Source organism: Polyodon spathula, chromosome 16, assembly GCF_017654505.1.
Source record: "Polyodon spathula isolate WHYD16114869_AA chromosome 16, ASM1765450v1, whole genome shotgun sequence".
NCBI lineage: Eukaryota > Metazoa > Chordata > Actinopteri > Acipenseriformes > Polyodontidae > Polyodon > Polyodon spathula.
This window is the reverse complement of record NC_054549.1, coordinates 25191218-25218643: the sequence shown is the minus strand read 5'-3', so window position 1 is coordinate 25218643 and position 27426 is coordinate 25191218. Positions and strand designations below refer to the sequence as shown.

Sequence of the window (27426 nt, the reverse complement as noted above, 5' to 3'; positions counted from 1 at the left end):
AACTTAGCAAGAATGCCATGCTAAAGAAAACATACGCATCGGCAGTGCTGTCAGTTAGAGCAGTGAACGTCCATGGCTATACTGGTGCTCTATCAAACCCAGTTAGCAGAGAGGCTGCAGGAAAGATCCACAGAGGCAGATATAGGGGACCTCCAGGCTGTGGCAAAGGCGATGACTGACCTAATGGGGGAGTTAGGCCAGGCATCAGGGTGATGGTGGCCAGTCCCCGGCATTTATGGCTGACTCAAGCCAAAGTCGTGGAGACCGAGAAGGTGGCGATACTGGATGCCCCCATTACACCGGGGCAGACTTTTGGGGCGACCATTGATGTGAGCCTTGAGAGGTCCCACAAGGCCATGGAGGTCGCCTCCAAATTCTCGCGCCTTCCGGCTTACCATCAGTGCCCAAGGTGGCATTCACAGCCAGGTAGGGCAAAGGACCTGAACACCGCCCTCCACCCCAGAGCAGACAAGCAGGCAGAGGCAGAGCTGGCAGCAAGGGACCAAGGGGCCAGGGGTAACTGGTTCTCCGGCTGGAGACCGAGGCCCGAGCCTAAAAATGACCCACCCCCTCCCAAGCTCAAGGGAGACCGCCCCTGAGAGGCCCCGGCTGCCACCAAACCCCCCACAACTGGACTGACCAACGGCAATGACCCATGGCAAGACTGCACCCAGGACTCCTGGGTGCTATCGACAATGAGACACGGACAATCTCTACAATTCCGCATAGGTCTGCCACCCTTCAAGGGTGTGCTCCTCACCACTGTTGTGCGCGGGTTGGATCGGGATGTGAAAGTAGGCGTCTTGCAGGTCGATCGATGTGAGCCAGTCGCCCAGTTGGACGGACTGGAGGATACGCTGTGCTGTCAACATGTTGAACTTCCTCTGTTTGAGGAACAAGTTGAGGTTTGGAATTGGTCTGAAACTGCCATCCCTCTTGGGCACCAGGAAGTACCTGGAGTAAAAGCCGCTGAGGGCATCGCTTGGACATACCAAGCGCACAGCGTTCTTCTGTTGAGAGTGTAGTTTACCGTATATATAAGGATTTGTAGGTTCAAAAAAAACAAATTAATCAGCCAATTTCCAGAACAAAGACGCACAAGGCAATCTGTGATCTGACTCAGTGGAGTGAGAGAGAAAATGGCGATATGCTACTGTGAGGACGACCGTCTTCAACAGGAGGTGGGAAGGACTTTCTCCTCACAGGAAGGCACTGATAGTTCAGCTTTTTTATATATGCTCAGTGACTGCCGTTCAGAGAGGGCTCTTCCCATTCGGTAATGGTTGTCATTCCACTTGAAAGCTGGGAACCGGTCGTTTTCCTCTATACTTCGCCACCATTGCGAAGCACGTGACCGCAAAAGTTCCCGGCTATTCCGACCCAGGTTGTGTTGGTGCAGGTTGCTGTATCCTCCCAATACTAGCAATAAAGACACAAGCAGGTACAGAATGCAAGATGTTTAAACATGTACTCCATTATTATTATTTATTATTTACTAGTAGTCCTATTTCAGTACCTAAAATAGACTCAACTACTCTAGCCGTCAAGTAGTCGTAGTAGTTTTGTTATTGTTATTAATAAGCCTAATTTTCTATAATTATATATACGGTATTAATATTAATGTTTTTTTCTGTTAATACGTTTTATAATTATTTGCAGGAATTTATTAAAAAACACACCTTGTGTGTGTGTGTATATATATATATATATATATATATATATATATATATATATATATATATATATATATATGATTTAGCTAATTATAGTGGGCTTGTTGCGTACAAAGTGAATCTGGTCCGCTGTAAACTTCAAGCATAGAACAACTTGTTGTACCACTAAAGTTGAAGGCCACAAGAGGTCGTTGTTTCGGTTGTTGAACGGCGTTTCTGTCCAAACCAAACTTGTCGATCTTGCCCTTTGAGGGAGTTCTCCATGCACGTTCAGAGTCATATGACAGTGTTCACTTCCTGCAGACACTTTCCTCCCTTCTGACTGGAGCTAAGCCTAGGAAGCAGAAACAGAAACAGAAACAACAATCCGTGGTCAGGAGAAATCTTCCCCTCTCAAGATGCTGGCCCTCATCAACAGGCTTTTGGACTGGTTTAAGTCGCTCTTTTGGAAAGAGGAGATGGAGCTGACGCTAGTGGGGCTTCAATATTCCGGGAAGACCACCTTTGTGAATGTCATAGCTGTAAGTTTCATTTGTTTTACTAAACAAAAATAACACTATGGAACATATCTTTGCCCTGCCAAAGCCATGCAGATGGACTGCCTTATGATCTACTACTGTGTGATTACCTGTCTTTAAATCGGGCTTGGTGTGACTGTTTATTTTACAAATGGGGATAATTTGCATGTAGACAGACGTTGTTTGTAGGTGAGTGGCGGTGAAGTTTAAAATGTTAACAGAAGCAGGTCTAGACAGGCTATATAGGCCGGTCGTTGAACCGCATTAATAAACATTATTTTTTCAAATCTTTATTTCTGAAATAAGGCATAGGTTACATCTTTTGTTTTTTAACATTAGACATTACATCTCTAATGTTTTTAATACACAGTATACCATATATTCACAGTTGATAAGGTACAAGTGTTAGACTTTTTTACCACTTAGCTGCTGTTTTGGTATGTGTTTCATTTAGTATTAGTTAATTAATTAATAAGTTAATATTAATCAGCTTTCTCAGAGTGTGCTGACTAAAGTCGAAGTCCATGACGAGCGTTTGGGTCGTGGACTAATATCTAAACATTTACTGTACGTACCGGCTGAGATTTTAACAAATACATAGCTGAATGGTTGTTTCAGAAGCCAGGATTTCGGAAGAGGAAACACAGTCGTTTAGATATTGTTAGGAAGGTGAAAATGTCTTGTAAACTTGGAGGTGTTAGACAGTTTGACACTGCAAGCACACACAAGACCAATCTGGGTGGCGTTGTGCAACATGGAGGGCCGATGACTTTTAAAAACAGAACCGAAGCAAGTTGGGTGCACTGCTGCCTTCTAGTAAACACAAATGCATGCTGTAGTTGCTTATCTGTTTGTAGTTGGCTTTTTAATTATACCAGCGGTTAATACTGTCCATCCCTTTCTGAGGCATACTTTAACGCGTACAGTAAAATCATTTTGTTCAGTACAACTTTATATAACATGACAGCAGTCTTGTGACCAGAGCAGTTTGTGAAATTGTAGCTTTACTCGTTTGGGGCGGTAATTTTAACCTTGATGTGTCACAGTTGGGCGCAGCTAGTACTGCGTGACTGTTAGACGTGGAGACATCCACCTGTTAGACAGAAGCCAGTGTTAGCATCACCTTTTGATGGGAAAGCTGGGAGTGATCTGCAAGAAAGTGCTACAGTTTGTCTTGTGGAAACGCCCCTTCCTGTTACTGCACTAAATATGTGTGATATGTACCAGTTTAGCAGGATTACACCAGCACTTAAGAAACCTAAGAGGCTGTGGTTAAAGGTATGGGCTTGTAAGGTAGGTAACTGGTTCAAATCCCAGCTCAGCCACTGACTCATTGTGTGACCCCCATGCAAATCACTTAACCTAACCTCCTTGTGCTCCGTCTTTTGGATGAGACGTTGTTGTAAGTAACTCTGTAGCTAATGCATAGTTCACACACCCTAGTCTCGTATCTTGTAAAGCACTTTGTGATGGTGCTCCACTATGAAAGGTGCTATTTAAAAATAAAGGTTGTTGTTGTTGTTGTTATTGTTGTTATGATGATGATGTATTGTGATATATATATATATACACACACACACAGTGCCTATAGAAAGTCTACACCCCCTTGAACTTTTTTCACATTTTGTTGTATCAGTGCCACAGTTTCCTGCATTTAAATGAGGATTTTTTATCACTTATCTACACACCGTACTCCACACTGTTAAAGGGGAAAAAAGTTTTTATTGAGAAAAAATTATATATTAAATACAAAACTGAAACATAATTGGATAAGTCTCTACCCCTCAGAGTTAATACTTGATGGAAGCACCTTTGGCAGCAATTACAGCTGTGTGTCTGGTATATGTCTGTACCAACTTTGTACACCTAGATTTGGCAATATTTGACCATTCTTCTTTACAAAATTGTTCAATCTCTGTCAAGTTCCTAGGGGAGCATTGATGGAGAGCAATCTTCAAGTCATGCCACAAATTTTTGATTGGATTTAGGTCAGGGCTCTGACTGGGCCACTCAAGGATGTTTACCTTTTTGTTCCTTGGCCACTCCAGTGTAGCTTTGGCTGTGTGCTTTGGGTCGTTGTCATGTTGAAAGGTAAACTTCCGTCCCAGTTTCAGCTTTCTTGCAGAGGGCAGCAGGTTTTCCTTAAGGAGTTCTCTGTACTTTGCTCCATTCATTTTTCCTTCTATCCTGACGAGTGTCCCAGTCCCTGCCGATGAGAAACATCTCCATAACATGATGCTGCCACCACCATGCTTTACAGTAGGGATGGTGTTCTTTGGGTGATGCGCTATGTTTGGTTTGCGCCAAACATAACGATTTGCATTTAGGCCAAAAATTTCAATTTTACCTTCGTCAGACCACAAAACTTTTTGCCACATGGCTACAGAATCTCCTGAGTTTTTTTTTTGCATACTTCAAACGGGATTCAATGTGGGCTTTCTTGAGTAATGGTTTCCTTCTTGCCACCCTACCATAAAGGCCAGATTTGTGGAGTGCTTGGGATATTGTTGTCACATGCACACTTTGACCAGTCTTGGTCATAAAAGCTTGTAGCTCTTGCAAAGTTGCCATTGACCTCTTGGTAGCCTCTCTGATCAGTCTCCTTCTTGCTTGGTCATGCAGTTTGGAGGTGCGGTCTGATCTAGGCAGGGTCTTGGTGGTGCCATACACCTTCCACTTCTTAATAATCGACTTTCTATAGGCATTGTATATGCACGGGACAGTTTATTGTTTTAATTTTTTTTTTTTATTGTTGCATTTAGTAAACATTAACTTCTCAAAAGTGGAGTCCTTCAGTTTGCATCTTTCAATGAGTTGTATTTTCAAATGGTGCAAGAATCTTTGTCAAGTCACGGAGTACGTTCATATCATAAGCAGTGTTAAGTTCTCATAGCTTTCTCATCTGGCACCCTCAGGATGGAGTGGATCATGTTAAGTTGAGCATTCCAACTTGTTGCCTTGGCTGTCTGAAGGCATTTTTCAGAGTCTAGTATATCTGATGATGAAAACATTAGCATTTTCTTCTCCTTGACAATGTGAGTTTTGTATTTGTATTCATTATTAAAAAGTTGTCTATTTTTGGGTGTGAACCACTTGCTTTAATTTGGACTCAGTCCTAAATTTCTAGGTGATGCAACCATTTTGGCCATAGCTGTAGACACAGGTTACAGTACTGCTTGGATTTGAACCATTCATAATCATCTGTAGCTGCGTAATTTAATGTAAACCCAGTAAAAGGGTGTTCTTCAGTAAAAATGCACTGTTTCAACCACTATCATATCCATGATCTTTAAACCACATGCATTTTTAGATTTTGTGGTATCTTTAAAATGTTTTCAGGTTTAAAATCTGATTGATTATCAGTCTTGCAGTATTTATATTATGCTTTTAACGTTATATGCAATGTACTGGTTGTTAACCTGAAAAAAAAAAAAAAGCAAACATGCCTGTATCTACCGGCTCTACTGCTGTGTAGCCTATGTTGTGATTGTCAAGAAGAATCCAGCAAAGCAACCATGAGGACCAAGGAGCTTTCAAAACAAGTCGGGGATAAAGTGGTAGAGAAGCACAGAGCAGGAGAAGGATACAAGAACATTTCAAAGGCGCTGATTATCCCTCTCAGCACAGTAAAGTGCATCATTAAGAAGTGGAAGATGCATCATACTACCCAGATCAAATCGTCCTCCCAAACTGAGCAGCCAGGTAAGCAGGAGACTGGTTTGGGATGTCACTCTGAAGCCAACAATGACCTTGAGAGATCTGCAAAGCCGGTCCCTACACAAAGCTGGCCTGTATGCATGCCAGCATGAAGCATGCATGGAAAAAGCATGTAGATGATGCTGCAGACAGGTGGAAAAAGGTTTTGTGGTCAGACGAGACAAACTTTTCTGTCTAAATTCCAAGCGTTACGTCTGGCACATGCCCACACTGCACATCACCCAGTCAACACCATCCTAACTGTCAAGCATGGTGGTGGCAGCATCATGTTATGAGGATGCTTCTCTTCGGCAAGGACTGGGAAGCTTGTAAGGATAGAATGGAGAATGGATGGTGCAAAGCACAGGCGCATCCTTGAGGAAAAGCTGTTTGAGTCAGCAAAAACTCTGAAACTGGGGAGGAAATTCATATTTCAGCAGGACAGTGACCCGAAGCACAAAGCCAAAGCCGCACTGGAGTGGTTGAACAGGAAGAGAATTAATGTTCTTGAGTGGCCCAGTCAAAGTCCTGACTTGAATCCAATCGAAAACTTATGGCGAGACTTGAAGATTGCAGTCCATCAACGATCTCCTACAGACTTATCAGAACTGGAGCAATTTTCCTGTGAAGAATGGGCAAAATTTTCACCATCCTACTGTGCAAAGCTAGTAGATACCTACCAGAAAGAGTCTTCGACCAAGTACTGACTTAAGGGGTGAATACGTATGCAACCAGTAAATTTCATTTCGTACATTTTCTTTGCAAGTTTTGCTGACATTTAACCTCCTTATATAACACTGTTATATGAGAAAAAACTGTTCGCACATTATTTGTAATTCAACAAAATGTGACATTATTGGTAGGGGGTGCATACTTCTGCAAACCACTGTGTATTGGTACAGTATGTACTGTATGCTATTTTGATAGTTTTAATTGCAAACCACAGTTTCATCTTCCACATTTGTACTTTTGTTTTGACTTAATCTTTTTAGAGAGTAATCAACAGTTCTTCAGCTTTAATGTTGTTAGAATTAAAAATCACAGTAAAGTCCTGGGGAGCGTTGTTTTAGATTGCTGTGTTCATCTTTCGCCTACTGTAGTATTTGACCATCTGACCTCTTATACGTTTTATATTTCACAGTACAGTGCTGTTGTGATTGGTAATGCACAACCCCTAAGAAATTGGAATACATCAGAGGCGCCTATTTGTGTGTCTGTCCATATGTTGTAGATGGAGAACCCCTGGAAATTGCTATGTGCTGTACTGTATGGATATTCTTATTGCACTAGTTCTTCAGGGTAACTGAATGGAGGTTACAGTGCTCTTAATTGTTAATTCTTTTGACTGGATGTGCTAACAAAAGCTTTATCTTCAGAACAGCTTGTTTGAATTTAAATGTCTATTTACAAAAAGTTAGGCAGTATGCGTGGCCCTGACAATGCTAATTGTACAGTAGTACCCTTGTCTAGTTAAATATTAATGACTGTAGTGTATAAGCTGATGTCTGGTTGTTATATAATTTGTAAAAAGAGGCATCAGAGCAATAAACTGAAGCATGTCTGACAGTGGCTGTCTTTCTTTATGGAATCAGCTGTCCATTTCTATCACTTGTATGTTTGATACCTGGCATCGGTAGTTACTTTTAATATAGGCTTTGTAACAAAATGTTAAATTTAAGTCACAATAGTAATACGTATTTTATATGAAATAGAATGGTGTCAATTACCAAATGTAAGACAATGAGGAAATAGTAAAACCAAAAGTTGTACAATTTCAACTAAATTACAGCTAATAAAATACTAACACTAAATGAGACCTTGCATACAATAATAAGCAGCAGCAGCAAGCACATATATTGTGTAAGCCTGAATTTACTGTATTTATATATTTTGTCTTAAACATACAATAGTATTGCATATTCTGGATACAAATGTATAATTGGTGACATTCTCACCCACTTGTACAAGAAAGTTTACAGTAGGGTTCCATACAGCATGGTAGAGGGAAAACATAAATTATTAGCTAGTGAAGTCAAAGGGTCTGTTTACTTGTTGGTTTTCAGTTGTTTAATTTAGTTACCAACCAGAAAAGTTCTGATAATAGCAGCAAGCCAGCATTAATTAAAGGTTAATTTGCCTCATGTGTTGAAATTGATTTCTCAACGTATTTGTTGTTCAGTGTTTAATAATGTTGCGATGCCAGTGACTGCACTATGAAGTGGAGGGTTTTTAACAAGTAAAAGGGTGGTTCTAATGACTGCTCTACTCGTAACTTGATTGGCTGAGACAGACCGTTACTTGATTGACTGAGACAGACCGTGAGGTTTCTAATAATAATTGTGAAAGATTTGCAGAGATGCTTCTAAATTGTGTCTCCTGCCTCCGTGTCAAAAACTGTGTACATCCTAACGGTACATAATGTTTGGGATTGTAATCCAACAACAGCTTTCAGTTTTGATTAAGCTGTGTATGGGTTTTTGTTACAAGATTCTATTCCACATGATGATTGTGTGTGTGCTTTTTTTTTTTTTATGCTGAGTATTTTAAAGTTTGGCTTGTGTCAAGCGTAAACCTTACTGTGAGTGTTTCATACACATGATGGTTCACTTTCAATTTGCAAGTTGGCACTGGGAAGCACTATTCTTAATCTGTTTATCTGTGACAGTTCACCGATTGTCTAGCAAAGAAATGTGGTGTTGTGCATAAGTCTCATGAAACCTGAATAAATCGTTTAACAAGGGCACTGTTGCAAGACCCGAAATGTTTATTTGGCTTAGTCTGTTACTCCGTGTTTTATTGCAGTGATTACCGTTTTGGAAGGAAACTTGTTTAATATTGTATCTGGTCTACAGAATTATGCAGATGTACTGTAGGTGAAGATTTATGATGATAGTTAAGAATTAAGGAACAAATGCTGGGCCAAAGGAAGTATAGAATGAAGGTGAAATTAGCATTGTTTTGTTTCTGGGAGATTGTATGACTTTATAATCTTTCTAAAGAAATGGGTTTAGTTTGCTGTTCTTGTTAGTCACACATGGTAGGAACTATCAATAAAGCACAGAGGCATGTGCAATACAGCTTTACAATTGCACTGGCTAACATTAAAACACTTCCACATTTCTTTAGCAGGCACAAATGTGGCTCCAATACATGTACTGTATCCACTGAACTTTTATAGTCAGAATACTGTATCCCCTTCTACCTCAGGAATTAGACATACTTTTATGGATCCAGGACTTAAATATAGATTTGCTTTTAATAAGCAAATTATTTTCAGAAAGCCAGTGAAGGGTCATTGGGCTGATTAACCCAGGCACAAAGAGCAGTTATAAATCCACAGTAGACAAAGGAACATGTTTAAAGCTTGTTCACAAAGAGCTAATTGTCTGACTAAAATTTAATTGATGACTTACTGTATAGGCACATACGAAGTTCTTGCATCCTTGATTGCTGTATTCAATATGCAGTACAGTTTACACTTTTAATGGATGGATGTTAATTAGGCCTATTTCTTACCCCTGAAATGCTGATGACAAATCCAATCTGAATATCCCCACATGAACTATAAAGCTAGAAATGAAATTATAGGTACTACTGTACTAACTGTTCTTCCTGTGTAACCGTATCACTGAGTTTTAGTAGGCCAAACATGCTTTGGTTTGAGCCATTTTGGGAAGAATTGTGGTGCTTGCTGCAATATTTCTGTGGAACACCACGTTTGATTCAGACAACTCTTAATGCACAGCAATTCAGTAGCGGTTTCATTTAGATCAAATGGAGCTTTGTGAAATATTCCATCAAACCTGACAATTCTGCACAGTTGTGCAGACGGTCTATATGCTTTTACCAATCCCGCTAACTCACCAAATTATGTGTAAACTACAAATTGAGCAAACTGTCAGTTGTATCTTGCTGTACTGTAGGTATAGGCCATTTATACAGTGTTTTACATCTCATTACATTAGGGGATGGAGGTGCTGTGTTGTAAACTGGGCTTTTAGAATCAATTTACAGCAGAAGTGATTTGTAATTGTCTTTGCAGCAGAAACTGTGCCATCCATTGTAAACCTACAGGGTTCTGTGCCAGAACCCCCTTTCAGTACAGCCTGCCACTTGCATTTCAGTGGCACATGGAAGATAATTTATGTGCTTGTGAGAGAGACAAACAAACGTGGTGCTGCAGTGCCCTATTTGATAACACAGACAGCGCAGTGCTGCTTTAACTAGCACATTGTAATATACAGGTTGGAAGAAGTCAGGTTACAGGAGGAAGTCTGGGTTTCCTGCTGTCAGTATTCAAAAATATAATGTGGTAGTCCCTACTGTAAGTTCAATTGCACAATGAGTGTAGGGAGGCCAGGGGAACTTATCCCCCCCAAGGAACCGTGCAGAAGGCTAGCATACTAATGAAAAAAAAGTGCTGTGTAGGTTAGTTTATTGTCTTCAGGCTCTGTCATGTGCTGCTTCTGATCCCAGTCTGACCTCTGATGTTCAGTTAATGGGATCCTTTATGATGTTTATTTATTGGAAGCGTTCCATGTCTTGTTATTGCAAGGTAACACGGTCGGGAATCCTAATGAAAATGAAGTCCAGTGAGATATCAATTGCCCTGCAATTAGGGCTGTGTTTGAAGTTCGTTTGCTAACCAGGAATTTGAAGGCAGTTTAAACCTTCGAAGGTTCATCAGGTGGCATTCACGCAACTGTATTTTTTTTCTCTGTTAACATAAACCGTTTGACGATGTGAATACTATAAATTACACATTAAATGTCAATCTCATGCAAAATTCGATCTTTTGATTTGTATAATGCATATTACATAAACAAAAGTTGATGTATTAAAGTCCACTACCAAATCATTATATGTAGCAACTCTATATGGCACCGCTGCTGTGTATGGAGCAGGATATAGTCTGCCAAAGCGCTGGGGGGAGGGGTACCTATAGCAGTTGTAGTGCGTCAGTAAAATACGTACTGAATACCTACAAGACCCCAGCTCCTATTATCCAGAGGCAAACCTTTAATTTCTTCACTCGCCATCTTGACAGCAAAGCATTGTGTACCGTAAGCTGTATTGAAAGAAATGTCTCGAAACCCCTCTGCTGTTTGGGATTTTTTTTTGTTAAATACCCAGACGACCAAAAGAAAAGTTGAATGCAAACTGTGCAAGCAACTGTTGAGGTATCATGGAGGCACAACCAGTCTCCGAGGTCACTTGACAAACGTAAGTTCATATTATTATTGGTATTGGTAGCGGTAGTAAAATGTGACTGACTGATGAGCTGCTTGGAACGGTGACTGTTAAATAGCTTTGTTTTGCCTAAGTCCTCTGCAGTTGGTGCTGCTGCAATGTCAGCTTACAGTATCGCAGGCAGCGTTAATCACGTGCAAATAAACCATGTGTATTTTTATTTAAATTCTAAAAACATGATTACTGTTCAATATAATGTATTTTTAAACCTGTGAATGTTTTATTCCATTCATATGGATTACCTGTAAAATAGGATTTTTCAATCAAATATAAACAAGTAGCTGTGCTGACGTCCCCAGTAAATTATGCAAGTTAGTAACATTGAAGGTTTGACTCTTCAAAGGTCAAATGTACCCTTTAACTGTTCTAATATAAGGTAATCAGACAAGGACACCTGCTTTTCCTGTCACCCCCAAATGGTAGGGGGTATAACAGGTGCTTTCCTTGACATTGAGTCAAGGGAATACTTTGTTAAAGTATCATACTTTAAGATTTAGCTAGGAAAACACTTGCCAAATAGACCAATTCTGAAAGAGGAGCAGTGCTGGAAAGAAAATGTGTTGCTATGAGACAGTCTGATAAAAGGGATGCAAATGAACAAATAGAAAAAACATCAAAGCTTATTGGAACTGTGCTTGAAGAATCAAAATCTATACTGTATTTTCATCTGCATTTAGAAATGTAACAGTATTCCTGTACTGTACACTGCAAAGGACAACGCAAACTGGTAGGGGTCTGAAAGATTTTTCATACCAGTTAAACTGGCTTTGACCCTATTCTTTATAAAGACAACAGTCCAGGAAGTTAAAGGGATTCCTGGCAAGTCACAAGACCCATCCACTCACTTCTACTTAAGACTCTGTCAGGTGACTCTGGAGTAATGTGTCCTGATGACAAGTTTGTGAGAAAGCGTCTTGTTTTTCCAAATGTAGCAGGGAATCTGCAAAATATTAAGAGGAGTTTTGATTTTATCCATTTTTAGAAATGTTTTTAATTTACTTCGTCTTTCTGTGAAATGTACTGATCTGCATTCTAGCTGCCTAATAAAGATCTAGTATTGGGCCACCAGTGTGATGCACACTTCTTGAATTTTAGCTGTTTTCTTTTCATTATCCTACAGTAACTGTGTATTTATTTGGATGGTATTATTATTTTATGCTTGATGAGATAACTTAGTTTATCTATGAAACTGGCAATTGCAAATTGCACCCTTCTATAGATGCTACATTATTTGTATTCTTTTTCCGTTTCTGTGTGTGTTTACATCTTATGATATTTCATCTTATGAATAATCTATAGACAGGTGTGGAATACAATATAAGAAAGTTTACAAACAAGAGGAGGCCATTCGGCCCATTTGGTCGTTAGTAACTTATCGATCCGAGAGTCTCATCCAGCAGCTTCTTGAATGATCCCAGGGTGTCAGCTTCAACAACATTACTGGGGAGTTGGTTCCAGACTCCCACAATTCTCTGTGTAAAAAAGTGCCTCCTATTTTCTGTTCTGAATGCCCCTTTAATCTCTAATCTCCATTTGTGACCCCTGGTCCTTGTTTTGAAGACAGCTGGACTATTCCATTTGACAGAGATCTATTTATTATAGGAAGAACATCATTGTACAGACAACTTTAAGGAATCTAGTTGGAATTGAATCTAGGAATTAGATCTAAGGAACAGGTGGCAGATTTCATATACATCACCAACATATTTAAAACCTTTAGTGTAATCAAAGAAAACAATTCCATAATAGAGCCAATCAGTCTAGTGGGCTCATTCAAATAAGGACCATCCCCAGGAATTTGATCCCTAACATTAATAATTTTGTTCTGAAAATAGTTAAATTCTTCACACCCAGTGGGAGAGGCTTCAGTATAAGAAAGTACTTGTGGCTTTATTTGTAAAGTTCAAACTCCTAAAATCACTCACTCCCAAAGAATACTTCTAAGGAAGAATCTTTTTTTTTTAATTTTTAAAGGTATTAATTATCTGACCAGATTACAAGTATTTGAAATGGACATTATGGAAGTGGTACTGCTCAGGTTCAACATTTTTACACAATGGCTTTTTCAAGGCTGCACAATGTGGTGTTTTTTTTTTTTTGTATCAGTTTACATTATTTGGTTTAACCATCAGCAACATGTACTGTACAGTCATGCCCTGAGAAGTTAGTCTGTTTGTGCAGGACTACATTCTTTCACTTCTGCTTGTGGACAGTAGAAGGAGGTTGTCATGGTGAATAGTCTAATAGTGTGTTCTGTCAAAGTCTCACAAACTACTTAAAGTAATGACTTCATATTTGCAAGCTGAATGCGTTGGTGTCTTGACATTGACCTCTGACTTAATGTGAGTCGTGTTTGTTTTCTGTAAGCTGGATATGTGCTATGTGCACCCACTACCTGCAATGTGGAAGGTTTATAAATGACCTTTGTATGCTAAACGGCTATTTTTAACCAGTATGTGGCTAATATGCTGTTAAGATTATTTGTTGTTGCATTTTTCTTCTTGCTTCTGACTTCTATTTTTCTCTTTTACCTTTTCACAGTCCGGCCAGTTTAGTGAAGACATGATTCCTACTGTGGGGTTTAACATGAGGAAAGTCTCCAAAGGCAATGTGACAATAAAGGTGATGTACTCACACATGTTTGCTGAAGTTGTACTATTTGGACAATAGACCTATCCTGTATTCATAGTATGTCATTATCTTGCTCGGTACCAAAAAGTGATCCCTTGATTTTAGGAGCGGTAGAGCAGTGTGTCACAAAATCAGGGGGAGAACCATACTGATGCTAAATGAAACTAGTCATTTGAGGTGTTTGGTCATGCATGTTCTAATCAACAGCCACTCGACTGTCTGTTTTATCTGGGCAGTGATATCCATCTTGTGGTTAAAAACAGAACTACAAGGGCTTTAAAGATAAGATCAAAACACTGCAGCAGATATGGTTTCAACTTTGCTTCCATGTTAAATTCCAATTTTCAACCATTAATATCTCGGTAATGGTAGTGTGGAACATGAACACTTTGTGACATTGTCTCTTTAAATCTTTAGACGTTCTTTTGATAGGCTTAATATTTTAAAAGGTAAACATTTGCCCTGCGTATAATATGAATTATAGTGTGGTGTGTGTGTGTGTGTTTTTTTTTTTTTTTTAGCAGACCTGGAAATTCATCCAGTGTAAGTTAGATGAAGCATTTAGTGCACTTGGAAACAGCAGTCTCTCCCTCACTAATGTTAAAACTTCGAAGCTTGTATCTCTGCATGCACTCAATGCACGTACAGTCACTGAATACACCTGAACATTTATGTATCCACAAATAACTATGGAAGCTAATAAACCTATCATCATATTCAATTTAGTGGCTTCATACTACATTCTTGTTTTTTGTCCCCTTTTTTTGGATGCGAGTGGTTCTTATTTCAATTACACAGTTTTCTGTTTTTGATGTTAAGGTGTCTGACTGTTTTTAGGAGTTGCTCTTCTTGGAAGTTGTCTGCCATAGACAGCAAAAACGTGATTCAGAGTGTTAGGTCATGTTCACTCTTAATTCTCGAAAGACATTTTTGCTCATGTAGCTTTTATCTATGGAAGGCAACTAGAACGGAAGAGCAGCTCCTTATCTCAGAAAACAGCATAACAATGACATTTCAAAAACACAGTGAGTAATTGTAATGAGGTCCACTCAGATTATTGCAAACAGCATCAAAGGTAAGGGGGAGACGAAGAAAAAACTGAAATTGGAAGTGACTAACTCGAACACCTTGTTAAATTCACAGTGCTGTGCTTAGTGTGTCCATATTTCCTTTTTCTAGATCTGGGATATAGGAGGACAGCCGAGGTTCCGAAGCATGTGGGAGCGATACTGTCGAGGAGTTAATGCTATTGTGTAAGTAACACCTGGAAAAACAAGCAAATGACACATTCTAAGGCTTACAGTAAACACGAATGCAAATCCTAAACAGCATAGTATTTAACATTTTACTTTTTTTTATATCTTGCATTGAATTTCACATTTTTTCAAAGTGTAATCACTTACAGTATGCCTATGTCTGTGTAAATTACAATAGATTGACACTAGGCCACTTTGACTTTTCCACTTTGAATTATGCAGCTCAGGGTGCATACTACCCACTCCAATTTCATGTGCCCAGTATGCCACCGAAGAATGAGATACCAGGCAAAAGTATACATTTTCTGAATCTGCACAAAAGAAGGATTTTAGAAATAGGTAACATAACATCTCCCTTCAATGGTTTGTTACACATAATCCTTCTGGAGCCCAAAGTAATGTTGCCGCTTTAAATAAAAACAAGTGTTTGTTTTACTACCTTTGATCACGTTGGTTTGTTTTGAAGGTTTATTTAGTCCTTCCAGTACTCATGTATTGTGTGGTACTTTTCAAAACACTCTTCCAAACATAGGCCTGGCTGAGAGGGACAGCGTGTACAGTAATACCATGTATCCCTCTATATGCCCTTGCGGGAACATACACAGCACCTTTTTTGAGGATAGGCTTTTCTCCCGGACTGTGGCAGCGTTCGAATGAAATGCTGTTCATTACCACTGTTTCTGATGTTTCAGTCTCTGGTACTCCTTGTGTATCAAACAAAAAGCTAGAGATCAGAGGTCTAAAATTCAAGAAATGCGAGTTGAAGCTCTGGTGCTGTATTTGGGTACGCTACGTAGGCATTGTACAATGAGATCTGGACCAAGTGCATGTCAAGCTTCTTATACCATGCCGTGGTCTTCCCTGCAGCAACTGGTCTGACCTATCCACGCCTCCCATGTATTTGTTGTATTTCTTTTAAAATGGACAAGGGCACAAAAGTACAATGAAACCAACAATTGCAATTATTATTTTATTTATTTGATGGGAGAAAAAAGGATATCCTAGGTTTGGAGGGATGGGGGAGAGGAGAAAATAAAATCAATAATTACTAATCTAAATCGAATTTCTTTTTTTTTTTTCCAAATGTAGAAATCTAATCAATTTTGAATAAAATTGTCAATTTTATATGTGAATTTATTATAATAAAAAATACAAATGGGGGGCGGTAGACAAATTAGATCAATTTTAAAATTAAAATATCCAAAATATATATTTTACATAAGTGGATCAATCGTAAATTAGCTGAATTCGTTTCTCTCCAACACCAACTCAGCCAGACTTGATGCAGTTTGAAATACAAGGTTGCAAACAGGAACTGTAATAAAAAAAAAAAAAAAAAACTTGCTTCCTTTTGAGCCTCTGGTCGCTGACCTCAAAAGTCACTGGAGAAAAAATAGTGAAGCTACATCATGGAGTATCTGTGGCCACATGTTTCAAGTGCCTCCCCACACACGTGAGAGGTTTCAATAATGCTGCAGATGTATTCACAGCGCTGGCCAGCACCAGCATTCAAGCATGCTGTAAATTAGGTCTAACAGGTGTGTCACATCGAAGGTATTTTATCTTTAACACAATGAAATTAGAACCATCGACCATATATCTATAAAAGCTTCTAAATGATCTATCCCGAGCACTGAGCAAGCTTTTTTGAGGACGTAACAGATGCGTTAGGCAGCACAAAAGTGGTTAAACAACCTTTTACATAGGTTTGACATCTGATAAATGTAGATAGAATGTAGATTTACAAATTGAATATACCTTATTACTTCAAAAACGCCGTCCTCGAATTAAAGCTAACGGCTTACTCAGATATCGGCTTTTTAATAGACGCTGCCCTCGAATAAATGATATGTCTCGATAAAGAAACGTAAAGGTTTTTTTTTTTCCTACCCCTGCTCAAAAAATAACTAAAGAAACTTGCAGCTCTGGATCTGTACATATGATGCCCCCGAAGAGACTGCAGCCTCAATACACCATAGTAAGCACATTTTATTTTATGGTACAGTCCCAACAGACCACCCAAGATGAAATGCTTGCAGCACAGCAGTCCTTCACGTCCCCATGTGTGTTTTTTTTTTTTTTCTAGCAGAGTTCAGTGCCAACACAGCATGGGATAAAACAAGGGCTGTCTGTTTACCTCGTCCTTAGCTTGGATGATGAAAACTTAAACTCAGAGGAACTTAGAGCTTTGCCGGTCACTCTTAAGCGCTATCTGAAAGCTGTCAGAAGATGTCTTCTGTAGGGGGGTTAGTTTTGTTTTTTATTTAATTGGAATTTTTTTCATGATTTATATTTAAAAAAAAAAAAAAACTTCCTTACTATCTATGATAAGATTTAGTTTTCGATTTCTCTTACAGAGAAATTGCAAACAAGCAGGTAAATTACAGTGAGAAAAAAAAAAAAAACTACAGAGTAGGATATATTTTAGTTGTAACGGAAATCAAACTGATTCAGAGGTAATGTTTTTAATTAATAAAAACGACTGCATCACACTCAACTACCGTTCTCTCTCCTCTTTTTGTCCCTCCCCATGGCAACCAGTACAAGCTCCTGATTCGCTGGTACGGTACTCCCCTGACCTCCCAAATCCCACCTAATAGGCTCTTCTTAACTGTCAGTAAATGTACTGTATAGCCCCAAAAACACACAAGAGTATAGTGCTGCAGATTGGAGTCTCTCCCGGTGCCGCTTCTAAAATGCCTTAAATCATGTAATAAAATATTGCAGTGTTTGTAAAGCATAGTATTAATAAAGGCCGCCTTTGTATAATTGCCGCCCTCGTTAAAGGGCTGCAATCATTTTGATCAATTTAAAATAAACGCTGCGGTGCCAAATTGAAGTAATACAGTGCTTAGGAACTCAAAAAATTATGTTTTTAAAGAAACACATTTCCACCATGCGAGTCATAACTTGCATAGGTTGTCTTTTGTTCTTTTCTCGTTTGCATTTGGGTTATTCGTCATCATCCACAAAATGGAGGAAACTCCCAAGAATTTGGTCAACTTTAGCTGGAAACCCTGTTCGTTTTTGGGATGTGTTTGCCAGCAGGTTTGGTCTATAATACATTCTAACACTGCCTTTTAATTGCCAAACTTGGTAGAAAGGCAGAGGTCTGTCTTTTTCAAGTCTTCATTAGCTAGGAAGTGAGTTTTATATGTATCTATAGATTGTGAGTTGACTTCCTGTTGTCAGTGCTTTTTCAGAGATGGTTATCTGGCTTGTCTTCTGTTTTTCAGTTACATGGTAGATGCTGCAGATCGTGAAAAGATAGAGGCTTCAAGGAATGAGCTGCACAATCTGTTAGACAAGCCACAGCTGCAAGGGATCCCTGTAAGTCCATCTGCGTGTAGTACTGCGTGTGTTTTGAAGGATTTTCATTATTTGCTTGGGATTATATAATAATACAAGTGTGATTTGTGCTTTTTGCAGCCTCTTTCCCCGTTCAATGGATTGTGTGAAACTATAAACTAGGGGTGGGCATAGATATCAAAATTGTATATCGATATCGAAATACGTGCACGATATCGATATACAATTTGCATATCTATGTCTTCCAAAACATAAAAAAATATAATAACACAATTGCAGTATGAAGCATATTATAACGATCTGTGCATTTCTGTTTGTAACTTAATTTGGCTATTTATGTGTGTTTTACGTGCTGTGTGTATCTTATGTCGTTCCTGTTGTTCCCTTCCCCCGTCCTTCTCTGTTGCTGTGTGACCCTGTCCTGCTCATGGGGGCATGTTTTGCGTCTCCCCTGTCATTGGCCCTGTCCTGTTGTATCAGTCGTGTAATGAAAGGTCTGTGTCTGCCCATGATTGGTCCCCTCTGTGAGTCACTGTATGTTCACGTGTCCAGTGTGTTCCCATTGGCCCGAAGTGTGCGGCTGAGGACCAATGGGATGTGCAAGTTTTGAATAAAGGGGCGGGGCTGGTATTATAGGAGGCTCTGCGACACCCTGTTGTTGTGTTTTATTTGCCATGGTTCTAGAGAAGCTTACAGAGAGCTGTGGAGTCTGAGTGTGCGAGGGGAGAAACTGCTGAATAAAGCTTTTGGAACTAGGATCAAGCGTGTCTGTCTCTCCTGTTTTCTGGCTGCTCTGTGAAATGCTGCAATATATACATATAGATGTTAATAGATGTTTACATAAGAAAAGCAGTAACTTACTTTAACCTAGCTTTGCTTCACAATATCCGTGGAGAAAAACAAGGTCTTGTTGTTATTGTTTTACTATTCCATGCCATCATCAGCCACCTCAAAACAATACATTATTAACAGTGTAAGTAATCGCATGGAAAAAATGCAATGAACCACACTGACACATGCGCATATCTCAGAATAATCCAGATAGTGCTTAATGCAGCATGCAAATAGCATTTGGTACCTTGTGAGCACGTTCTGAATGAAAGACAAGAAATGATATATACATAGATCAAATTATTTAAGCCGATTTTCCTGTTTATTATGTTTTTTTGTGTTAAGTTTATTTTTAGGTATATATCCCTTTTAAAAAAGATGGTCCTGTTTCCTAATTTGTTGATGCGCGCACTTTTTGATAAAAGGATATAGTCGAGCATACAAGAGAGGGCGCGCAGGTTGTGGATTTGTTTTTTTTGTTTTTTTTTTTACTTATAGCTATTTAATGTTTGAAAATCGTTAATCAGGTTCTTAGAAAAAGAAAAAACGCCAATCAATGGAATAAAATGGTTAAATAATACTTTAATGTGTGGTGTTTCATAGGTGGTTTTGCTTATGAGACTAACAATGATATGTATAGGGTGTGTTGTATCTTAATATAAACTTGATTATACTGCGTTTATTTTCAGTAGTATTAGCAATAAAAAGTATGTCTCTGTGATCGTACGTGAATTATTATTTTTTTTTATTCCACAATATCGCAATATGGAAATTATTATCGATATCATGTCAAAGTATTGATATCTGTGTCCACCCCTACTATAAACTAATGGCTAGCCTTACTCTTTTTTTCAACATTAATTTTTCAGGGTAATAAATCACTCACCTGTTAAAGTAATATGTATTTTTAAGCTGACTCAATCACTATGTGTCGTCAGAACAGCTGGTCAGAAACGACTCATAAACTGCTGTATAATAACAGGTTTCATAGTGTTTTAAAAGGCAAGTTATTTATTATGATATTTGGTGAGCCCCTGAAAAATAAACGTTGAAAAGGAGCAAGTCTGTTTATGGCATATGATGAGTAGCGGTTAAGAATTTCAGGTATTTCCTCTTTATAGATGAAGCTGTATTTTATGGTAACTAGCCAAATCAATTGGTAAAGCAAGTAAATGTCTTCAATTGTGGAGATATGTCTGAGGTATTCTAAAACTTGAACAGCAGCAAACGTGAACTAGAGGCAGTCACACTATAGGATTAAACAACTCCCATTAATTGTGACATTCTTCACAGTTGGCCAAACCTTTTTTTTTTTTTCCCCCTCGTTGGCTTTTTAAAATAAATCCATACCCCAACAATGGTGGGGTGGGGTGGGGGGAGATGTTTAATTACACAAAATTATCCCTCCTGCTCCCAGCATCTCTTTGTGGATTAATTGGTTTATCTACAAGAGGGGAACCAAACATGTTGGTAGCGGTAGGGCTTTTTAGCTTTCTGATGACTTTCAGAAATACAATTATCAACAATAATATTATTTTTGATAATAGTCTTTCACTACAGTGAATAGTCAAGACTAAACAAATGATCAAGTGTTTCAAGCCTAGATAGCTAACAATATATTCAGCTGTGAGAAGGAGTTGGTTTGAGTTTTACCATTTAGAAAAAATCAGAATGCGAGCAGCAATATGCTTGAATATTCTTTATCCAATCTGCACTCAAACAGCAAATTAAAAGGTATGGTGCACATTTGCTCTTTAAAAAGTGGCCTATGATCATGGTGATGTGATTTTTAGTCATTCTCTATTCTGGTAACACAGATCAGAGGGTGGCTACATGCTTTTTTCTGAAGGGTTTGATTGCCATCTACTGGCTAATATGTAGAATACAAAAACAGAAGCAACATGTAGAGACCTCTGAGAAAGTGTCTGTGGATTAACCCTACTTACCATTAATGTTAATAAAATCGAATTCTGTGCTACAGAAAATCTGTTGTTTCAGATTCATTTGGAATATATGTTATATTCTGAAATATATTCTTCACATATGTTTCAAATCTATAACAAAATATAGCTGTTTAGATTTTTTGACTCCTTTATTAATTTAAATATTCTGTACAGTTGCACCAAACTTTCAGAGAGTTGCTGTAAGGTTCAGTATTAATTGGTGCCTGAACGAATATTGAAACAAACACGTCTTGAAATGTTATATTGGAACCCTCATCAGTGTGTTATTTTATTTATATATTGGCACTGAACCCCTGACCATTCATAGATCACTGTTGAGAGAGGAAATAAAACGCTGATTCTGCTCTGACCTCATTGTACTTTCCTAGGTGCTAGTGCTCGGAAACAAGAGAGATCTTCCCAATGCTTTGGATGAGAAGCAGCTTATTGAAAAAATGTAAGTAGGAAGTGTCATTAGGATTGCTGTGCTAGGCTATGTGTTTAAAGCCATTCTAAAATTGACATTTACTATTCTTACACATGCTTTAGATCACGGCCTCACAAACTTTCTTGGCTCAAGATGCAAATGTGATATATATTTTTTTTCATAGAAATCACTAAAATCATTAAAATCACTCTCTTTTATAATGGCAATGTTGGTGTGGGCATTGGAAATGAGTCTTATAAATGATGTCAAGTAGTCAGTGTTAAATTGGAAATGCAGTAACCCTGCACCCCTAACATCAGAGCTCGTGTAAATGACTTCATCCCCTGGCCTTGGGGGAGGTTGCTTTGTCAGATATCAGAGTTGTTTTGAGAGAAAATATTTCTGGATGCTCTGCAGCCCATTTTAAGCCATCTTGCATTAATGGGCTGCACATTCTTTCTTAAAGGGCTACACATGTTTTTCAAATACTGTTACTGCACTGGAGTAGTTTTTTTTTTTTTTTTTGGTGCTGAAGATTACTACAAACTTTGAAGCAAACGGTTTTATTTAAAATTTTAGCTCGCATTTTAATCTACCCCTTATACCTTGCATTAAGGACTATAATAACAGGGTGTGTTGTAAAATACTTTTGACTTTGCAAATTTTCATGCTTGCTTGTTACAGGAATTTGGCAGCTATTCAGGACAGAGAAATCTGCTGCTACTCAATTTCTTGCAAAGAAAAGGACAATATAGGTAAGCATATGCTGCTGTTAACATTCCTCTGGGAATCTGTGTTAAAACGTGCAAGTGCATACTCTGCATACTTTGTTGTGGTCAACTGTTCTTCATTAATCCTTTATATGAATAATAGAAACACAGTCAGATTTGTAAGGCAAAGGGAGGAAAGGCAGAAGCGTACGTGGCACATATTGCTTGTGCAGTATGTCAGATCTGCTACCTTAATTATTGTTATTAAAGCACATCTTACACACATTTGGCCCTTTGGTATCCAAGAGTGCACACTTGCTGACTCACTTGGAACAGCCTCAGAAGTGATGATCGAATTGCAGCTGTTGTCATGGCGTACCTTGTCATCTCAAATATCATGTGAGGACCTGACTTATAGTAACACTGCAGGCTAAATGAGTCGGTGACCTTGATGTTAACCTCTGACACAATGTAGTTGCCATATTGAAATCATAAGCATAATGGTCAATGTCCGATAAGAACCCATTTTAAATTCAGACTTCATATTTCAGACTTAAATTCATTTTCCTTCTTCTGTTACTATCTATTATATATTTTTTGTTTCAATTGTAATATACCTACAATTGCAGACAAAGGTATTGGCACCCTGCCTAATACAAGATAATTCAAGAAAACATGTTAAATACAAACATTTAGTGAACATTAGCTGATAATTAACGACAGAGACCAAAATACACAATTTATGGTAGTTTAACAAACAGTCTTGGTAAAGAAAACAAAACAATAGCAGTTAAGCAATTTCAACTATTGGCACCCCTGCATTTAGTATTTCACGTATCCTCCTTTTGCTTTTATTATGGGTTTCATAATAAAATTGGGTTACTTTTATGTTTCCTGACTGACATTATTTCATAAATTGATGTTCAAATGCTACAGATATATATATTTTTTAATTACAAAGTAACCATAACATACATATGTTTTTCAATGTGTTTTCTTTGTTACTGCTATGATATAATAATTCAACTAGTCTATTTCTTTTTTTGACAGATATCACACTGCAGTGGCTTATCCAGCACTCAAAGTCCAGAAGGAGCTGAGAGCAAAGAGGTCTGCCCCCTGTCCTGTCGGCAATATCAATCCCAATACCTTACTCCCTCTGTGATGCTGTGATCTCCTCTCCACCACACACACATACACTGCCCTTCCTGTAACCCAGCTATTCATTTACTCAGTCAGTTTTGTGCACTGCTAAAGATATGTAACCTGAAGTTAGAACAAACAGCATAATGAACTAGAGTTGTCATGATACACCAAAACCATAGAACTGCTAGCAGCTGGTGCGTGTAACCCAGTGTTTCTAAAGAGATTGCCTTTGATATGCCAAATGATGGTGATCTTTTTTAGACCAGGAGGATTAGTATATAGATTCGTACTTCATATAGGCAGTGTATTTTGGTCAATGCTTAAGGAGTAGTCTGTCAGTTAACACTTAACTGCTGTGAAACAGGTTTACATCGTTGCACAGTATGCATGCTGGGCAGACACACTATCGTCATTACCATTGAATATCTGTGTGCTTGCAAGGAATCTCGCCATCACTGTGTTAAGACTAGACTGCTTGATGCTTAATAAACTTGTACTCTTATTAATAGTTGACAAACTTCACCTCTATAGTTGAGGAAATCCTATTTATTTAGGTTGCAGGCTACAAAAATATCATGCAACCGAATTTAACCTGTATATTTTGAGATTATGAATGTAAACAGATTTAAAGATAGGACTATAAGAGGTCAATCATTAGGTCTTGCATCATTAATGTTTTTGTTTAACTGTCAACGTTAAATATAACCTGCAATGCCGTTTATGTCCGCCAGAGTTTACTGCAGAGTTACAAGTGCCTTCTGCAATATCGTTCCATCTGTTGGACCAAATCGGCATTACGGCATGAATTGTATGATACAGGATAGAACAAAAATTAAAGCTTCAAATCGCAAAATTAATATTTGTTGTTGTTAATAAAAAAGCATGCTTTTTAACTCTGGTTATTGTAGTTTTATGTGACCATCATGATGCCTAATAGGTGAATTAGCATTATATTAGCTGCTTCTGTATTAATCTCATCAAGATATTATGACAACTCTAGATATTTCCCATGTTGTTCAATGTACTGTAAATATGCTAAACTGTATCCTATAATATTGAAGGCTGTAATGTAAAAGCACAAGATGAAGCCAATAGAATGATGCTAGTTTTTGCTTCACTTGTAAATTACAAGATTGTTAATCTTCTGCAAGGCTTCTTTTGTGACATATTTTGTACTGTTTACTGTCAAAGATGCCAGAATTGAGCTGAAGACTGGTTTTGTTCCGGGGTTGGTGTGGGAGTTTTCTTACTTCACTTGAGCTCTCTTTAGCTTGAGTGTTTAAAGTGACTATCTGATATCTAGGAAAACAATTCTGCAAGGTAATCCCAACTGCCTGTTTCAGAATGTATTGTGGTGCATTCTGCAGTAATGGGAAGCCAAATTTTGCCTTGTCTCCAAGCTTAGTGCACATTGAGAATTAGAAAGTTTTTTTTGTTTGTTTTTGGTTAAAAAGGTGTAATTATCTAAGGTACTAAAAGACATTCCATAATTGTTACCAGGAGTACCATTTCCACTGCGCTCTCAATCGTTGCGAGGTTAAATGTTTCATTTATAATCTTTCCCTGAAAACATGCCTCACTATACACAAATTTACAGTATAAAACATAATGTTGGATATTGATAGCTGGGAGTCAAGCAGTCTGTAAGTGGTGTCTTCTCAAGTGGGGAAAAAAAAATATTAAAATCAGCTAATACACACACTTGCAGGTTATAGTTTTCCATTGGCAGGTATTCCAGGATGCTAGTTACTTAATGTTTATTTAAGTAAATTAACAGCGTTGTTTGTAGAACTGTATTACATTCGAACCAAACGTGTGCAATGATGTGGTAGCAAGATAAAAATTGTGATCTCAGTGAATGGCTTGATTATACTGCATACCCAGTTCATGCAAGTTCTAAAATGGGCAAGTATACCTAAAAGATGGATGCTACTTATTGAATTTCCATTAGTGAACATTGGTGTTGTCTGCACCACTCAAGCCAATGATTTCTTTGCTGGCTATAGAGTCCCTTTCCAGTTAAACACAGATGCAGTACCATCTTGTGCTAAAGTATATGGAAAGGGGAATGATGCAGAGTTATACATATCATCAGAAAGGGACAGTCTGTAGCACAGGTGAACCAACATGGAGTAAAAGGCATCTATTCCTAAAGAGATTTTCAAAGTTAGGAAAGTTATTAGAATTGAGAAGTAAACCACAACAAGGGCACTGAAGAGAATTACTGTGGAGGTACAATACTATAAATTGGTTTTTAAATCATTGGTTACGACATCTTTTGAGTCCTCTTATTCACACTATGCCTTACTGAAAGCTGTAACTGGGCACAGAGATGTGTGTGTCTTGTAGAATATCCCATGAACAGATGCAGCAGATATTGACCATTGAATCCTCATGTTGTGATCTGCTGTCTACAGTCTTGTTTTTTTTAAACTTTAATGAAGTGTAAAGAAATCAACCAGTGTATTTCAGATTTGCTTAACCGCTTTTAAAGTGATAAAAACTGTTATAGGCAAGAAGCACAATAAGGTTGCATATCAGTTGATTGGTGATTTTCTTGTGACATGCATATGTTCTACTATATCGTCTGTAGAAGTAGTTATTCTTAAATGCTATAATTATATTTTCTTGGAGGGATGTGAAATCTAGAAACTTGTAATCCATTTATAGACAGTTTCAAGTGTCATTTAAATTTATTTTCTTTTCCATTTCCCTTACCATTATATGGTGTTTGCAATCAGTCTGAGTGGTTCTGTGTTGTGTGGCTCTGTTATTGAGTTATTTTTTACTAAATGTGCCTTTACTTGTCTTTGAACTTGAGCTAGAGATCCTAAGTGCAGATACTGAAGATCCATTCAAATTACGTGGTTATGTTGCCTTTAAACTCTGCCACTACGGTCAGTATGAGAGTAGAGTAGATGGGGCTGGCACAGCTGAATGATTTGATTCAGCTGATTTCCTATGATTTGAATGGAATAAGGTAGGCTGTTCAGTGCTGGCATTTAGGATCTTCAGCACAGAAGCCAGGTTAAGGAAGATTTAGAGAAACAATCTTAATAATAGTGCAAAAGAACCATTCACATTTGATTGCAAACACCATAAAATAGTAAGGATAATGTAAAATAAGAAAATCAAAATAAAATTTTAGGCTACTTTTTTTTTTTAATTCATCAGAGTTACACGTGTTAAAGAAATGGAGCAAATGAGTTGCACGTTTCTCAGTGGTTTTGAGCTGTTTTGTGGCTTGATTGCTTGGACTCTTATCTGATAGAAAATATATATTTAACCAAGTCCTGAAACCTAGGACTGGGTGCAGGACTGGTGAGTTTCGAACACCAGATAGGGTATAATAGATAGAATGGGTGGTCAACAGAATTGAAAGGTCCCAGTTTAAATTGATTCCTATAGAATCAGGTAGTGCAAACACTTGCAGTGTCTCCAAGTATACCTCTAATACTATAGAGAAAAATAAATCTAGTACTAGTGCTGTCCTCAAGAATTGAAACACTGCTGCAGCACATTTCAAGGCTTCAATCCAGCTTTTTGTTTTGGAGGTACAGCATTTGATCCAAGTTTGTTTCCAGTGACGTAGATTCTTCCTAAGCATTACAGGACTGCTGTGATTTTACTGGCAAGCTAATGCTTTGTGAATGTAATTTTTTTAAAATGAAAACAGTCTCTGAGCTTTCCTTTCGGCATATTAAGATCTACCACTAACTTGTACACTAATAAAATGTACTTCAGTTCATCCCATTCATCGTTCATATGAACAGCCTTAATAGAATCCTTATATTAACTACCACTCCAATGCTCCTTCATTTTACCCTGTTATATTTTACAATAATTCCAGGGTTGTCAAAAGTTAAAATTCTGTTTTGTGATTGTTCCACCATACAAATGTAAGAAAATATCTATTTATACCAGAACAACCCTTGGACAGTGTTTTTTTTTTTTTTTTTTTTTTTAAAAAAAAGCTATATTACAGCTTACTATTTATTATTAAAAGGAGGGCTGAAACCTTGATGTTCTCAGTTTG

At 38.0% G+C, this 27426-nt stretch overlaps 1 protein-coding gene across 1 annotated transcript; it reads left to right on the top strand.

Moving 5' to 3' along the window:
- Positions 1-1976: 1976 nt before the first annotated feature.
- On the top strand, positions 1977-27350 carry LOC121328828 (ADP-ribosylation factor-like protein 8B-A). Its single transcript, XM_041273917.1, has 7 exons — positions 1977-2194; positions 13679-13759; positions 14948-15021; positions 18261-18354; positions 21497-21564; positions 22219-22289; positions 23295-27350. Exons 1-7 carry the CDS (start codon positions 2072-2074, stop codon positions 23342-23344), a joined length of 561 nt encoding a protein of 186 aa, XP_041129851.1. The 5' UTR covers positions 1977-2071; the 3' UTR covers positions 23345-27350.
- The last annotated feature ends 76 nt before the right edge of the window (positions 27351-27426 follow it).

Bases quoted from the DNA above. Each gene is read 5' to 3' on its own strand.
- LOC121328828 (XM_041273917.1), top strand. From the start codon at position 2,072: ATGCTGGCCCTCATCAACAGGCTTTTGGACTGGTTTAAGTCGCTCTTT. The intron at 2,195-13,678 runs GTAAGTTTCATT...ACCTTTTCACAG, and splicing joins CCTTTGTGAATGTCATAGCT to TCCGGCCAGTTTAGTGAAGA. The intron at 18,355-21,496 runs GTAAGTCCATCT...GTACTTTCCTAG, and splicing joins CACAGCTGCAAGGGATCCCT to GTGCTAGTGCTCGGAAACAA.